This window comes from Trichechus manatus, unplaced genomic scaffold (assembly GCF_000243295.1).
Source record: "Trichechus manatus latirostris isolate Lorelei unplaced genomic scaffold, TriManLat1.0 scaffold00093, whole genome shotgun sequence".
Lineage (NCBI taxonomy): Eukaryota > Metazoa > Chordata > Mammalia > Sirenia > Trichechidae > Trichechus > Trichechus manatus.
Genome location: NW_004444029.1, coordinates 6,478,587 through 6,494,848, shown reverse-complemented (window position 1 = coordinate 6,494,848; position 16,262 = coordinate 6,478,587). Strand labels below are relative to the sequence as shown.

At 46.6% G+C, this 16,262-nt stretch overlaps 1 protein-coding gene across 1 annotated transcript in view; it reads left to right on the top strand.

The window, feature by feature from the left end:
* The window catches only part of LOC101350583 (probable maltase-glucoamylase 2), a 114,336-nt gene that overhangs the window by 82,237 nt on the left and 15,837 nt on the right, over nucleotides 1–16,262 (top strand). Inside the window, exons 32-44 of the mRNA XM_023736923.1 lie at nucleotides 2,303–2,410; nucleotides 3,957–4,019; nucleotides 4,804–4,938; nucleotides 6,916–7,000; nucleotides 8,523–8,661; nucleotides 9,434–9,567; nucleotides 9,795–9,829; nucleotides 9,924–10,040; nucleotides 10,864–11,012; nucleotides 11,115–11,199; nucleotides 11,841–11,897; nucleotides 12,340–12,464; nucleotides 13,946–14,034. Of these exons, the coding sequence (XP_023592691.1) occupies nucleotides 2,303–2,410; nucleotides 3,957–4,019; nucleotides 4,804–4,938; nucleotides 6,916–7,000; nucleotides 8,523–8,661; nucleotides 9,434–9,567; nucleotides 9,795–9,829; nucleotides 9,924–10,040; nucleotides 10,864–11,012; nucleotides 11,115–11,199; nucleotides 11,841–11,897; nucleotides 12,340–12,464; nucleotides 13,946–14,034 (1,321 nt within the window). The remainder of the gene's footprint in view (nucleotides 1–2,302; nucleotides 2,411–3,956; nucleotides 4,020–4,803; nucleotides 4,939–6,915; nucleotides 7,001–8,522; nucleotides 8,662–9,433; nucleotides 9,568–9,794; nucleotides 9,830–9,923; nucleotides 10,041–10,863; nucleotides 11,013–11,114; nucleotides 11,200–11,840; nucleotides 11,898–12,339; nucleotides 12,465–13,945; nucleotides 14,035–16,262) is intronic.

The following is a 16,262-nucleotide window of genomic DNA, read 5'->3' as shown; positions in this document are numbered from 1 at the left end:
TTGTTTCATCCCTTTTTTTTTTTTCAAATTTGGCTATGTCTGATCAGGCGGGCTGTATGTTCTTTGTTGTTTGCTCATCTGTGGACACAATACTTTTCACCTCCTTCTCCAACTGGCAGGGTCAGTCACTCAGATATGATATGGCAGGGCAGGTCTAGCTGAAGAGGAGTTACTGGGACTGTTGTTTGTGGCACTTACTACAGCCACCAGGGCGGGTCGGTAATCAGTGCAGGGCAGGTTCCAGGAGGCCATGCCTGTGCTGCTTGGTGGTGTGATGTTAAGTGCACCGTGCAGGTAGGCAGGATGTAGCAGGGAGATGGTTATGTGTGGAGCTAAGATGGATATGGGAGAGAGGAGAGAGGAACAGGAGCCAAAAACATACAAACAAACAAAAAAGAATGCTAGGGGAGCTTCCGTTGGAGTGGAGAGATGAGAGACTATGAAATGGAGAAAAACAAAAAGGGGAAGAGGAAGAAAAAAAAAGAAAAGAATGAATAAATAAAAATTGGAAAGCGAAAAGAACACCAAAGTTCCCAGGGATCCCACTGGTGCGGCTATGAGATCTGGGGAAGTTGTTCTCAGGTGTTGCAGTACAGCCTGGCTAGAAGGAGTAGAGGTATACAACGCCAGGTATTCAGGGAACAGAAATAGAAGGAAGATATAGAGAGACGAGAAACTGAGTAATGAAGAAAGACAAAAAGGGAAAAAGAGGGAAAAGAAAACAAAACAAATTTAAAAAAAATAAAAACAACAAGAAATGCCCCCAAAAAACAGAAAAAAAAAAAAAAAAACAATGAAAAAAGAAATGCCCTCAGGGATCCCTCTGTGCATCCGTGCAAGCCGAGGGGGTAGGCTCCAAGCCGCACAGCACCGCCCAGCCAGAATGGGCTCCCAACTCAAGAAAACGAAAAGAAAACTAATAAACAACCCCAAACAAACGAACAAAAGCCCCGGGATCCCACCAGTGTGGCAGCCCAGACTGGGAAGCAGCTCCACACTGAACGGAGCTCTACAGCCCCTCAGGAAGAAGCAACGATGGCTCAAGGAGTCTGGTGTTTGAGCGAAAGGAGGGGGAGATGGTGAGAGGTGAGGAAGAATCAAAAGAAGTGGAAAAAAGGCAACACCAGCAGCCAACAAATGGTACTCAAAGAGCCAGCTCGCACGGGCTGGTGGAATCCCAGCAACTGATGCTTCCCAGACAAGGGACTGTGTCCACGGGAAGCAGAGGAGGCCGAGTGTGGGTGAAGAAGGGTAGGAGGTGGGAAAGTGTATATCACAAATTACCGGAGCTCCACAGCCCCTCAGGAAGAAACAAAGATGGGGCACGGAGCCAGGTATTTGAGTGAAAGGAGGGGGAGGTGGTGAGAGGTAAGGAATAAATCAAAAGAAGCGGAAAGAAGCAACACCAGCAGCTGACAAATGGCACTCAGAGAGCCGGCCCGTTTGGGTGGGTGGAATCCAAGCAGCCGGTGCTTCCTGGACAAGAGATTGTGGCTGCAGGAAGCAGAGGAGCCCGAATGGGGGTGAAGAAGGATGGGGGGTGGGAAAGCGTATATCACAAATTACTGGTTGTTTTGTCTCCCGCTGGAAGCTCCGTGAAGCTGCTTTCTCATACCCCATGTTTGCTAGTCTTGGATAGGAGTCCAAGATGGTGGATCCGTGCTGCATTAGCTGATAGGGGACCTCTGCATGAGTCTCTCCTCACTCTCCGTTCTCTGTCAGTTTTCTCACTCCATTTGGTGCTTGGCTGAGTTCTTTGTCTCTTCATTTGATGTTTTAGGGTTTCAGGATTGTTGTTTTCTCTGTTCGGCTTAGTTTTTTGGATCTTTGCTGTGGAGGGACGGTGTGGTAATTCTGCCTAGAGCGCCATTTTGCCAGAAGTCCCCCACACCATCATTTTTTGACACAGGTTCTTATTCCCTGTGAAAGAAAGTATCCTTCATAAGGGGGCTATATCTTGTTTTGGGTACCTGAGACACCCTCCCATTTGGCACAATGGTTAAGCACTCAGCTGCTAACTGAAAGGTTCCACCAGCCGCTCTGCAGAAGAAAGATGTGGCAATTTGCTTCCTTAAAGATTACAGCCTTGGAAACCCTATGGGGAAGTTCTACCCTGTCCTACAGGGTCGCTATGAGTTGGAATCGACTCGATGGCAATGAGTAATAGTAATATGCTGAGCAGACATAAGGAAAATTATCCATGGTCTTTGGTATTGAGGTGCATAATTTGTTCAAATTTTGGAAAGGAGGTTTCTTGGAGATGTGTCTCCCACTTTTGCTATTTTAAATTCCTTCTCTGCAGGACCCAGCCATTTCTGGCAATGAGACCGGGTATCTCCCCTTCACCAGGGGGCAGGCAGACAACGTGTTCATCAAATGGCCAGACAGCAGTGACATTGTCTGGGGGAAGGTAAGGCCGAGGAGAAGGTGTCTGTCCCTAATCAGCACCCCAATGTCTTGATTAAAAGATTCTCTCAATAAATCCTGGAAAAATATATCTGGTAATGAATAAATTATGAATGAATAGGAATCTGTCTGATACTGATTAGCTCAGAAACATTTCTAAAACCAAGGTTACAGGTCTTACCCTCTGCAACATCACTTTGTTTTGTTGTCTGAACGTACTCTGATCTGCTCCCCACCTCTTGTATTCCAGATTGTCATTTCACAAACACAAGGAACCTTTTTGAGAATGACTCTGAAATCTGTGTCTCCCAATCACCCACAATCAAAACTTGCCTCTTTGACCCATGAGGCTTAATCAGCCTCTGTCTATAAATCTAGGTCACTGGGTGGCACAACTGGTTTGCAATCAGCTGTTAACTTAAAGGTTGGCAGTTCGAACCCACCCAGCAGTGCCACAGAAGAAAGGCCTGGCAATCTGCTTCTGTAAAGATTACAGTCAAGAAAACCCTGTGGGGCACAGTTCTACTCTGACACACATGGGGTCGCCGTGAGTCAGAATCGACTCAATGGCAACTGACAACAACATATCTAAATCAACCACTAAGTTGTATAGCTCGTCCTCCTTCCCTTCCCTGCTTTAATTCCTTCAGGGGACCTCAGTTCTAATCCTTGTGTTTCTGATTTATAACACCTGCGTGGTAGGTGGACTCCCTGACTCTTGAGGAGGGGACTCAGACTCTGTTCTCGCGATATACGTCACTGCTTCCTGTTGCTTGGGGCACATGCCATGCTCACCATGCCTTGAATGTTGACTTCTCAGCTTAGCCAAATAATATCTGCACTTCAAGAACCACCTTAAATCTTACCCCTGCGAAGCATTCAGTGACTAGTTTAGCTCTCCTTATTTCTTCGTTGTCTGTATCATAACCCTTGGAAGGTACAGCATACAACCAGGTACTTACCTACCATCTATGAACTCTTAGAAAACAAGGGCTATTTCTTATTTCAGTCTCCGTAGATACAGAACCTAGAACAGTGTCTGGCACACAGTAAGTGCTCAATAAGTGTTTGCTGCATGAACCAGTTAATAAATGTGTGTGGGTATTACCATGGATTTTGTAAGGCTTTAAAGACTGGGGCCCCCAAAACCTCCATGAGCTGTGACTGGAACTCAGTCTTATTTTTTTAGAGTCACACTTCACAGTTATCATTTGTAGAGGGAATTCTGTGCCAGGGTCTATGACTGGTAGATCAGAAAGGTGAATAATCACTTGAGAGGTGATTGTTTGGAGGACACGTTTAAAATGGACCAAGTCAATCATCAAGTTCAGAAATGAGATTTTGGAAATGAGTCAAGAGGTGGAATGAGTTGAGAGATCCCAGCTCCTTCCATCAAACAGAGTTTCTTATATTTGCCTTTACAATTTACTTAATGACCAAGATCCCCAAGCATTTTCTGGAGATTGAAACCATCAGAGTCTGATGTGAAACATCTCGTTGTTGTGTGTGCAGCGCCTAGGAAGGTTCTGACTTTTCTTCTTCTGCTCCAGGCTTGGCCGGATCTGCCCAATGTTAATGTGGATGAATCCCTCGACCATGAGACTCAGGTGAAGGTACAGTTGCCCACACTGCCCCAAATGTCTGGATATCTGGGCATTTTATCCTGATGTTAAGTAGCTTTAATCTGAGTGTGCTCGTCAGCTGGTAGAATCTTGGAGAGAGTGACGGTCAAATAGAAAACTCCAGCAAGAACTAAAATGGAAATGTGTAGCAGGAGATCCCTCCACATGAGTTCCTTTAATGGGTTGTGTTTTGTTTGAAGCTGAAGTTGCTTTAAAAACAATGAACCAAAGTCTAGGATATGTTCAGCAAGGTGGTATCCATCCTGAACAGACTGGGTTTTAATGAATCGTCTACATGTAACAGAAAATGCAAGCCCCTTTGAAGGAGTAATGCCTTGATCTCAGCACCTGCTGGTATTCACACAGCCAGGGCATCTGGCATCTCCTGGATTCTGCAGCTCCTTCTTCCCTGGACGACTGGTCCTCCTTCATTTATTTGGCCAGTGTAGAAAAGCCGTTTGTATCTCTGAAGTTCAATTGTTCAGGCAGGGACTGCTAATTTTCCAGTTCTCATGATTAAACACCCAGTCATAAAACAAATCCCATAAGACTCTCTAGGAAAATAAGAACGTTTTGTAGGAAATAAAATATATGACCTGCCTTCCCTGGTTTCTTTGTGTCCCAGTAGATGGGGCAGTGGTGGCAGATCTGAGGTTAGGTCAGAGAGGGAGGTTCTGTGCTTGGCCCAGGTGCCTGCCCAGCTGCCCTTCCTGGCCCCGGACCCCATCCCTGGGCAGGCTGAGACCCACCTTGAGGGTGTGTGTTACTCTCCCAGCTGTACAGGGCCCACGTGGCATTTCCTGACTTCCTACGCAACAGCACAGTTGCATGGTGGAAGAAAGAAATACAAGAGCTCTATGAAAACCCTCGAGAGCCAGAGAAGAGCTTGAAGTTTGATGGGCTGTGGCTTGTAAGTGTACCTCTGGTTGTTCTTCTTTGCAAGTGTTGGTGGCCAGAACATGGGGAGCAATCCAGAGACTAGCAGAGCAGGGGCTGAGGCTGGAGGGATGTGAGGGAGGGGTGCTGCTACAGAAGGGAGGCTCTGGGAGATTACTGTGGGCCTGCTGGGGTTTGGATCCCATGGAGGAGATGCTGCAGAGACAAGAGGAAGGGGAGAAATACTCTGGCTTCTCTCCTCCCATTGGCCACACCCACCCAGAAGCCAATGGGAAGAGAACCTGAGAGCCCCTCCCCATACAGAGCAGATTTGGGGCAGGCAGGAGTGAAGCTGAGGGCCAGCAAGCATTCCCACAGTCCTGGTGCCAAGGCTCTGGGGAGCTTGCAAGGTCTGTTACCTAGAAACACCGTCTGTCCAGGTGTGGTGTACACATCCATGGTCTCAAGAGCCGGATTTCCTGAGAACCTCTAGGACACACATCCAAGGACTCTTAAACCAAAGCAGTTGTAGTTCAGTCGATTCTGACTCACAGAGACCCTGTAGGACAGAGTAAATGTGCCCCATATGGTTTCCAAGGCTGTAATCTTTGCCAAAGCTGACTGCCACATCTTTTTCCCACGGAGCAGCTGGTGGGTTCGAACCGCTGACCCTTCTGGTAGCCACCGAGCACTTTAGCCACTGCACCACTAAGGAATGAGAATGGGAACATTTCTAGGGAATGGGAACATGTCCGATTTACCTCCCCTCTGTCCAGTGGACTGAATCTTGACTGTGGTCTAGGCCAGCTCTGCAGAGCCCCTGGGGTCCAGGCCAGGCTGCAGGAAGCTCCTGACTCACCAACCCCAAGAGGCGAGTCAGACAGTGAGGAGACTGGGCAACTTTGAGGAATGAGAGATGCTGGTAGCTCCGAGCTCTTTGTTCCAGCGGAGTGAAGCAAACCCTGGTGGCACAGTGGTTAAGAGCTCGGCTGCTAAGCAAAAGGTCGGCAGTTTGAATCCACCAGGTACTCCCTGGAAACCGTGTGGGGCAGTTCTACTCTGTCCTATAGGGTCGCTATGAGTCGGAATTGACTCGATGGCAACGGGTTTGGTTTGTTTGGTTTTTAAGATAGTGAATAATTCCCTGAACACTTGGACTTGTGTTTAGTTTGTGCTGTTTAGGACAGTCCAATATACAAAATTTAAACTTCTCCATTGATAAGTAAGTAGGCAGGGAATAGTCACCTCAGGAGTCCTTGCATTTAAGTAAGAAATTCTCCCCAAGGATGATCTCATTCCCAGATTTATTTCCGAGTTACTGACAACTTTCCAGGAATGCGTCTACTGCAGAAAGCAAGGAACTCCTCCTTGTACTTGGTCTTCACCAAGTAGTTCAAACTACTGGGCTAAGAAAGGGTAAGGGGGATACTATTGACGTTTGGCTACATGACAGCAAAGAACTCAAGCATAGAAAGCAGCCATGAGCTTCTTGTGTGGCGAAATGAAGCAAGAGGTGTTTCCTTAGGCTCTGGGTCCAGCATAATCTCAATATTTTTGCCAGTATGAAACAATCCTCACAAGCTTAAAAATGCCAAGTAAGCTAAAACCAGTTGCCGTGGAGTCAGCTTCAACTCCTGGAGACCAGGAGTGTCAGAGTAGAACTGTGCTCCATGGAGTTTTCAGTGGCTGATTTTTCAGAAGTAGATCACCAGGCCTTTCTTCTGAGGTGCCTGTGGGTGGACTCAAACCTCCAACCTTTTGGTTAGCAGCCAGCCAAGCACATTAACCATTTGCCCCATGAGGAGCATATGACCCCCCCTCTCCCCACCCCAAGCCCGCACATTTGCTTAGAGCCCATTTGAGTCTGCGCCTGGGGTTAAGGAGAGTAAATTCAGCTTCCAGCTGGTGGGTGAGGCTTCCGTACAACCCAGCCACCTCCCCAAGCTCAGCGTCCTCCATAGCAAAGGCCATGTTGCCCTGATGTTGTGAAATCTTTGCTAACTCATTTCAGGATATGAACGAGCCATCAAACTTTGTGGATGGATCCGTCAGCGGCTGCCAGGATAGCATTCTGAATAACCCGCCCTACATGCCATGTATGTACAACGGTTATACATCAAGTCATCCTCTGCCTGCAAACCTCGCAGGTTGCCCCTTACAGTCAAAGTAAAGGCTAATGCGGGACACAGGACAGTCTCTCGAAAACGTGGCATAAAACCCGATAGAATGTTCTTGAGTAAGTGGAAAGACGTTCATTACTAAGCAGGCATAGAAACAAGGACATGAAGTGGTATGGAAGACAGAGCAGGGCCATCTGATTACCTTGGTGACAAGGAACTGATTTCTAAAACTCTCAACTATCCCCTTCTCTCTCGTCTCTCCCTCCCCTTCCTGCTCTCTCTCTCTCTCTGTGTCTCTCTCCTTCCCTCCCTCCCTCTCTCTACCTCCTCCTCCTCCTTTCTCTCTCTCTCTGTCTCTCCCTCCATGTCTCTCCCTCTGTCCCTCTCTCCTTCCTCTTCTCTGTCTCCTTCCTTCCCCCTCCCTCCCTTTCCCTCCTCTTTCTCCCTCCTTCTCCCCCCTTCCCTCTCTCTCTGTTCCTCTCTCTCTCTCTCCTTCCCTGCCTCTTCTTCCCTCTCTTTCTTTCTCCTTCCCTCCCTTTTTCCCCCCCTCTTTCTCCCTCTCTCCTTCTCCCTCCCTCCCTCTCTCTCTTTCTTGATTAGAGAATGAAACCTAGTCCCTGCCTCTCCCTGCCTGTGTTCAAAGACATTTCATGAAGGATACACCCTGGCTGGACTGTGGTGCAAACAGAAACAGAGACTCATAGTGCCCTAGGATGGGAGGGGTTGAGCCCCCTCCCCTTACAGAGGCCCAGGAGGGGAGTAACCCACCTCCCCAAAGCACTGTACTGGTCATTTGTGAGAGAGGATCTAGAATCCAAGTCACCTCTATGTTGCCCATTGCTCAGTAACTCACTTACTCACTCATTCACTCACTCATTCACTCATTCATTTTCACCTTCTTCTCTTAATTTAGTATTTTATGTGTCAGGAGGACTGGAAACATGAATAGAGTTGGTTGAAACAGGATCTGTTCCCGTGAGAAGATCACCATCTAGTGGGATAGACAGACATGACAGGAGAGTGTATTGGGTTGCTACTCTGGCTGTGATTTTGTTGTTGTCAATTGCTGCCTAGTTGATTTTGACTCATGGAGGCCCCACGTGTCAGAGTAGAACTGCTCCAAAAGAGTTTTCAAGGTTGTGACCTTTCAGAGGCAGATCACCAGGTCATTCTTCTGAGGTGCCTCTGGGTGGGTTAGAACCACCAACCTTTCAGCTCTTAGTCGAGCGCTTAACCGTTTGCACCACCCCAGGGAGCCACTGGGCTGTGATAGCACTAGAGCAAAAAGGAGAGTGTGTCTGCCAGCACCACGCCCTGTCCTCAACCCTCATCAGTTATAAAGTCGCCAGTTGTGGATTGGGTGGGCTAAACACCCTTAAAATTGGACCTGTTACTGGTAACAGCATTGTTGATTGAAATAGGGAAACAGAAAATGATGGGCATTTCCAGGGAATCTGCAAGTCAAGTCACTTTGGAAATAACTAGAATCTCCCCTCAGCTCTGGAGTCCAGGGACAGCGGCCTGAGCAGCAAGACGCTGTGCATGCAGAGCCAGCAGGTGCTGGCGGACGGCTCCCTGGTGCGGCACTACGACGTGCACAGCCTGTACGGCTGGGCCCAGACCAGGCCCACCTACGAGTGAGTGTGCCCTTGTCATTGGCAGCACGGGACTCAGTGTGCAAAAGGGACCCAGCTGTGTGAGGCGGAGCAAAGCAGAGTGAACATGGCTGCAAAGCTGTCCTTCATCTCACTTCCAGCTCTGCTCCCTTGCTCTTAAATGATCTTTGACATCTCGTCTACCTTCTCCAGCCTCAGTTTCCTCACAGCTAGAGGAGGGCAGGAAAACCTTCCTCATAAGTTGTGAGACAGGACACTTGAGAGTGGGCAGAATGACCCTGGATGGAGGGATTGCTCGGCAGATGCCTGTCCTACCTCCAGCACTTCTTTACCTCCATGTAAACCAAAACCAAACCTGCTGTCCGTCGAGTCGATTCCGACTCATAGCGACCCTGTAGGACAGAATAGAACTTCCCCGTAGGATTTCTAAGGCTATAACCTTTATGGAATCAGACTGCCACATCTCTCTCCCGTTCAGTGGCTGGTGGATTCGAACCATGCTTAACCACTGTGCCACCAGAGCGCCTCACCTCCATATAGACAACCAGTGAATTAGAGTTTTAAAAAGAAGGAAGTCCTCGTTCTGGGTGCTGACATGCCTGCAGCTGTCCTTCTGGAAGCTCACTGGGGTCTAAGTATCCCTTGCAGATGGTGGACCCTCTCAGAGAGAAGCTCCCGGGTACAGAAGGGAGCAGCTGCTGCTTTCGCTCAGGCTGCAGCTGCTTTCTGGGTGAAGTCCTCTGGTGTTCTCCTCAAAGCCACTTCAGCTCACCTCCTTGTCCCCTCCACCCAGAGCTGTGCAGCAGGTGACAGGGCAACGAGGTGTTGTCATCACCCGCTCCACCTTCCCCTCCTCTGGCCGCTGGGCAGGACACTGGCTGGGAGGCAACACGGCCTCCTGGGACCAGCTGAGGAAATCCATCATCGGTGAGGAGGCTCGTTCCTGGGGCACGTGGGCAGGGGGCGCTGGGGTGTGGGGTGAAATCAACATGAGCTGAGGCCCCCAATGGTGTGCATGTTGGTCTAGATGCATCTTTAGGTATTTTCACCAGAAGTGGCCCAGGGCTCTCCAGCAGGGTTCAGAAGAGGCAGGTGAAACACCCTCTTTCCCTAAGTGCTGCTTGGTCCAACCCAGCGGTGTCTTCTCTTTGCAGGCATGATGGAGTTCAGCCTCTTTGGAATGTCCTATGTAAGTGGCACTGGGCCATCTAGTTACACAGCCAGATCTCAGGAGCCAGCAGCCTGCATGAGCCCACCTCATGCCTGATATTGCCCCTTCTCAGACAGGAGCAGACATATGTGGCTTCTTTGGAAACGCGGAATACGAGATGTGCGTCCGCTGGATGCAGCTGGGGGCTTTCTACCCTTTCTCCAGGAACCACAACACCATCGGGACCAGGGTGAGACAGTCGTTCACACCCTCAAATCACGACTTCCTGTCCTTCATTCTCTATATTTTAGAGTAGTTTCAGGTTTACAGAAAAATTGGGTACAAAGTACAGAGAGTTCCCATATGCACCCCCCGCCCACATACTCACACATAGGGTTTCCCTTATTATTAAAATTTTACATTCCTGTCGTACCTGTGTTACCATTGATGAGCCAGTATTGATACATTTTAACTGAAGTCCGCAGTTCACATTAGGATTCATTCTGTGTTGTACAGTCTTATGGGTTTTGACAAATGTACCATATCCTGTATCTACCATTACAGTATCATGCAATGTAGTTTCACGAGTATCGTACTTACGTCCTGAGAAAAAATTAAAATCACCAGAATCCCCATTTTGTGGAAAACCCAAAAAAACTCTGAACCCTCAAGTTGTCAGTCATTCTTAACAATATACGCTTCCCATCTCCAGGGAAACAGTCCTATGAGGAGAGGAATTTAGTATAGCTTCCCAATGGGCTTGCATAGAAGAAGCCCCCTTTCCTTTTAAAAATGCTTGGTTTGTGTTTTGCTCAAATCCACTCAAGATATGTTTGTGCTGCCTGGAGTCCTGTCTCCACATGCACACGGGGTCAAAGCCAGACCTGTGTAGGGACGTGAGAACTGGGGACAAGAGGAGGAAGAGAAGCCCTAGTCTGTAGAATGGTGGGGAGGGGAGGCTGGGCTAGGAGTGAGGTGTAGCCCACAGTGGGGTACATATCAGCTGACCCTTCTCTGACACCACAGGGAGGGAGTGAAGGAGGGACTTCTGAGTGTCCTCCTTTCTCATTTAGAGACAAGATCCTGTGTCCTGGGATGCTGCCTTTGAGAACTACTCCAGGAGCGTCCTGCAGACCAGATACACCCTGCTGCCATACCTCTACACCCTGATGCACAAGGCCCATGTCGAGGGCAGCACTGTCGTCCGGCCCCTTCTCCATGAGTGAGTCTTGCTTCTTCCCATGCAGCGGGACTGGGTGTGTGGTAAACAACCCTCACAACTGGTGTGCCAGGAGGGGTGAGTGCTTCTCATGCATCCTTTAAGGTTTGCAGATGACACTAAGACCTGGGAGATCGACTGTCAGTTCATGCTGGGTCCCGCCATCCTGATCAGCCCTGTGCTGGAAAATGTGAGTTCCCGTCATCATCAGAAACCCTCCAATCTCGTCATCGAGAGTTCATGAAGACAGCCAAAAGACCACCTTTTCTGGTTCCCTGTCGCTGTGGTGGTTGTTGGCTGCAGAGCTGAATCCAACTCATGGTGACCGCTATGTGACAAAGTAGAACTGAGCTCCACAGGGTTTTCTCGGCTGTAATCTTTACAAAAGCAGATTGCCAGGCCATCTTCCATGGTGCCACTGGGTGGGCTTGAACCACCAACCTTTAGGTTAGCAGTGGATCACAAACCATTTACACCACCTAAAGACCTATCCAGTTCCCTGCTGCCAGGCAAATCATGTCTGGGACCTCTGAGGGGGTCTTTCTTTTTTTCTTCAATGTCTTAGTTAGTGAAATCTTCATGACCTCCTCCTTGAGTTCTCATTTTAGAATTCTATCACCTTGTGCCCTTATAAAATTTGATTTTTAAAAAAAATTCACCTTTCTGTGTTTTTGAAGATGAGTTTCCTAGGACTTTTCAAAATAAAACATCTCAAAATCGGTAATAAAATTCCCATTCTGATCTTAATTCTACTGAGAATGTTTTAAAAATCGAAATTAAACCATTTCCTTAGTGACATATTCCCAACGACATGTGGATTTTACGTTCCAGGGTACTTCTGCGATCTCCGCTTACTTCCCCAGAGCCCGCTGGTATGACTACAGCACGGTAAGAACTCACCTCTTGTTCTGTGGGTCTTTGAAGGCTACAGAGGTGGCCAGAGCTTTCTCCTGACCTCCAGGCCCATGTTCTCTAGTCAACACTGTCCAACCCTTTCAGCTATGGCAGGGTTTGTCTAAACACAAGTCAAGTTTATGTAAACGGGTAAATAGAGAAAACCTGGGCACCCATTTCACATTGGTCCTTCTCACTCCTCTCCCCCCATCTTTTTGGAGCACCTTTTGAGAGGACTTCTTGCCCCTGTATTGAACACAGAGAGGCGACTAGGTTTCCAGAGCTTTTGGCAAAGCTGAGAATCACACTTTCTCCTTAGGTTTGCAGTGTTGTGCCAACTTTCCAAACGTGCTTCCTGGAAAGGAAGGACTTGTAATAAAGCACATGTTTATTCTACTTATTTGTCTCCACTCATTGTGGATGTTCTCCCTTCCAGGAATCAGGTGAGGAGTCGGCAGGTGAGCAGAAGATCCTGGCCGCTCCCCTTGACCACATCAACCTTCACGTCAGAGGAGGCTACATCCTGCCCTGGCAAGAGCCTGCTATGAACACTCACTACAGGTGAGGACAACGAGTTGCCGGCCAGTCGATTCTGAATCATGGCGAGTCCTTGGATGGTGCAAACGGTTAATGCACTCAGCTGCTAATCGAAAGGTTGGAGGTTCAAGTCCACCCAGAAGTGCCTTGGAAGAAAGGTTTGGTGAACTGTTTCCAAAAAATCAGCCACTGAAAAACGAATGGAACACAGTTCTACTCTGACACACATAGTATCACCGTGAGTTGGAATCAACTCAGTGGCAACTGGTACTGGTACAAGTGAGGAGAAGATGTGGCCTCACAGGTGGCTGCTCTGCCTTTGCCAAGGCTATGTGGATACATAAACCAAATTATAGAGAGGGTCTATGGCTTTATTCTGTGAGTGCCTTCTAAATGGGACCTGGGGGAGGATGAGGTCCTGAAGTCAGTCTTGGGGAGATCTTTATCTGTAGGGCTGTGTCAAACATCTGGGGCAAAAACTTTCCTGAGAAGAGCACATGTATCTTTTCCACACTGTTAATAAAAACATTGAGACTCTTAATGAAGTTCTTGACCTGTGAGGGCTACCCAGGGATTCAATGCTCATTCCTAGGTCTACTAGGGTCACCTCAAAAAATGTGCCCCCACACACACACAACCCACATAATAAAACATTAAGTAGAACATGTTATGTCAGGAGGGAGACACACAAAAAGAACAATAACAATTCCAAAGGAGAGAACTAACTTTCAGCCTTGTGGTGTAAAGTCTGATTCATATGGGAGAGGACTTTGAGCTGGGTCTTAAATAATGGCTAGGATTTGAATGCATGAGGACAGGGTAGAGAGATCCTGAGAGGAGTAAAGAACCAAAGTGGCTAAGGAGTTGGGTTTGGGGAAGAGTAAGTCATCGGTTCAGGTGGAGCATAGATAAGGAAGGGGGAGGGGGATAAACAGAGGTCAAGTAGGTAGGGATCAGGTCATGGAGGTGGTGAATGACATGCTAAGGACTTTGGATTCTATTCTGTGGCAATCTGGAAGCTACTGAAGGGTTTTCTTTCTGAGGAATTCATATCACATCATATGACATTGTGATATGTGTATATGTAAAGTATGTATCCTTGCTTTTTGAAAGTTGAAATTGTACCAAATGTTTCATTAAATTTTAGAATTTTTTTCATTAACATTTAAGCATCTTGCTTAGATGTTACCTGTTTTTAGAACTTTATGTGCATCTTTAACACATTACCTTTTTTCTTTTTTTTGTAACGTTTTCCATGGAGCCCTGATGGGGAAGTAGTTAAGAGCTCAGCTGCTAACCAAAAGGTCAGCAGTTGGAATCCACCAGCCGCTCCTTGGAAACCCTCTGGGACAGTTCTACTCTGCCCTTTTGGGTCGCTGTGAGTCGGAATTGACTCGATGGCAACAGGTTTTTTTTTTTTTTTTGGTTTAATGTTTTCCACAGAAGCTGTCCTTCATTCTTACAGCCTATAATCTAGAGAAAAATAACTTTCTTTTTTCTGACAGTCGACAAAATTTTATGGGATTGACTGTTGCCTTGGACAGTGACTGGAAAGCTCATGGCCAGCTGTTCTGGGATGATGGACAAAGCATTGGTGAGTACTGGAGAATGTTCCAGGGTTCCTGCACCTCATCCAGGAAAACCATAGCGCAGAGCCTCAGCACACAATCACTGTGAACTGAAAACCTACCTCTGTTTTTTTGCTACTGTTAATAAGGAACGATGTTGGTAAAATTGTTGCAAATTTTGCCTCTTTACATGTATCATTCCCTGGGTGGCACAAACAGTTAAGTGCTGGACTACTAACAGAAAGGTTGGCGATTCAAACCCAACCAGAGGTGCTTTGGAAGACAGGCTTGGCAATCTACTTCTGAAAAATTACCCATCGAAAACCCTATGGAGTACGGTTCTACTTTGACATGGATAGGGTCTCCAGCAGTTAGTACTGATTTGATAGCAGCTGTTTTGTTGTTGTTGTTGTTATAGATCAGGTATCCAGCTTTTCAGTTGAGGCACTGATGTTATGGATTTATCAGGATGATCTACTGCCTCACCTGATAAGACAGGGTGCTGGCAAATAATCAGATTGACAATGTATTCATTTTCAATGGAAGATAGGCCTGGCTCTATTATTTGGGCCAGCTGTGCATCGTTTTTCTCAAAAATAGACCCAGTCAGGAGACAAATTAGAGCTTATGAAATTTCTTGGTGATGCGGGAGTAGGTCATGAAGTGTTGCCAAAAGGAGACTCACATGGACACAACGTTCCTTTGCATGCTTCCTTCCCTTCAGTACTGCCTGTCCTACCCTCTACCCCCTACTCTGGACAATTGATACTTGCCATTAAAATCAGAACACCAGCTTCCTCAGACATTGCTACAGAAACACTGACACCCTGTTACCAACCAATTCTCATTTTTCAATACCTGTTATGTGGGTAAGAACATTCTTATCTTGTAACATGTCATATTTTCTGAAATTACAGCTTATTTTTCACTAGTAACATCTTTAAAGGTTCCCTCTTTTTAGTTTTCTTCATTATAAAGGTAATATTCTTTCATCTAAAAAAAGAATTTTAAAGAAAGAAAGAAAAATAATACACCCAACCACTTTTAATATTTCTGCTATATTGCCTTTTGTTTTTATATTAAGAGAATGCTTAACTTTTTCTAGTCCTGAAAACTTACCACATATTTAATTGGTGAATCCTGCTTATTTCTCCTTAGCACAATAACAGAAAGATGTCTAGATGTTATTATACACTCTTTATAAACACTATTATGATGGCCATAATCCAATGAGAGGATTTTCCACAATTTACCTAACTTGTTACTAGTACTCTCTGTAAAGATTGTTTTCAGATGTTCTTGCATTATAACCTCCTGACCCTTGCCTCAAAACACCCCCTTCCACATAGCTAGCCCCCACACTAACCCTCAGCTACTACCTTTAGTGTTCCTCAGATAGGCGATCATCATCCTGGTGATCCTTGTGATACTATTGAGTTGTTGTCTGACTGTACTCAAGGTTGCCTGCCACAATTCAAGCAATGAGTAGTTGCTTTTCCTTTTCTTCTTTTTTAATTGTGATTTAGGTGGAACTTTACAAAGTGTCTTAGTTATCTAGTGCTGCTATAACAGAAATACCACGAGTGGATAGCTTTAACAAAGAGAAATTTATTCTCTCACAGTCTAGGAGGCTAGACGTCTGAATTCAGGGTGCCAGTTCCAGGGAAAGGCTTTCTCTTTCTGTCAGCTCTGGAGGAAGGTCCTCGTCATCAGTCTTCCCCTGGTCTAGCAGCTTCTCCATGCGGGAACCCCAAGTCCAAAGGATGCATAGTGCTCCTGGTGCTTCTTTCCTTCTTTCTTGGTGGTATGGGTCCCCCTGTCTCTCTGCTCGCTTCTCTCTTTTATATCTCAAAAAAGATTGGCTTAAGATGCAACCTAATCTTGTAGATTGAATCCTGTCCCATTAACATAACTGCCACTAATCCAACCTCATTAACATCATAGAGATAGATTTTACAACACATAGGAAGATCACATCAGACAATCACACAGTACTAGGAATCATGGCCTAGCCAAGCTGACACTTATTTTTTCCCCTTTGTTCTCATTTTTTAAAAATGTTTTTGTTTATTGTTGTAGTTTAAGTGAAAGTTTACATTTCAAGTTAGTCTCTCATACAAAAATTTATACATACATTGTTATGTGACCCTAGTTGCTCTCCCTATACTGTAACAGCACACTCCTCCTTTCCACCCCTGATTTCCCATGTCCATTCAACCAGCTCCTGACCCTCTCTGCCTTCTCATCTCACCTC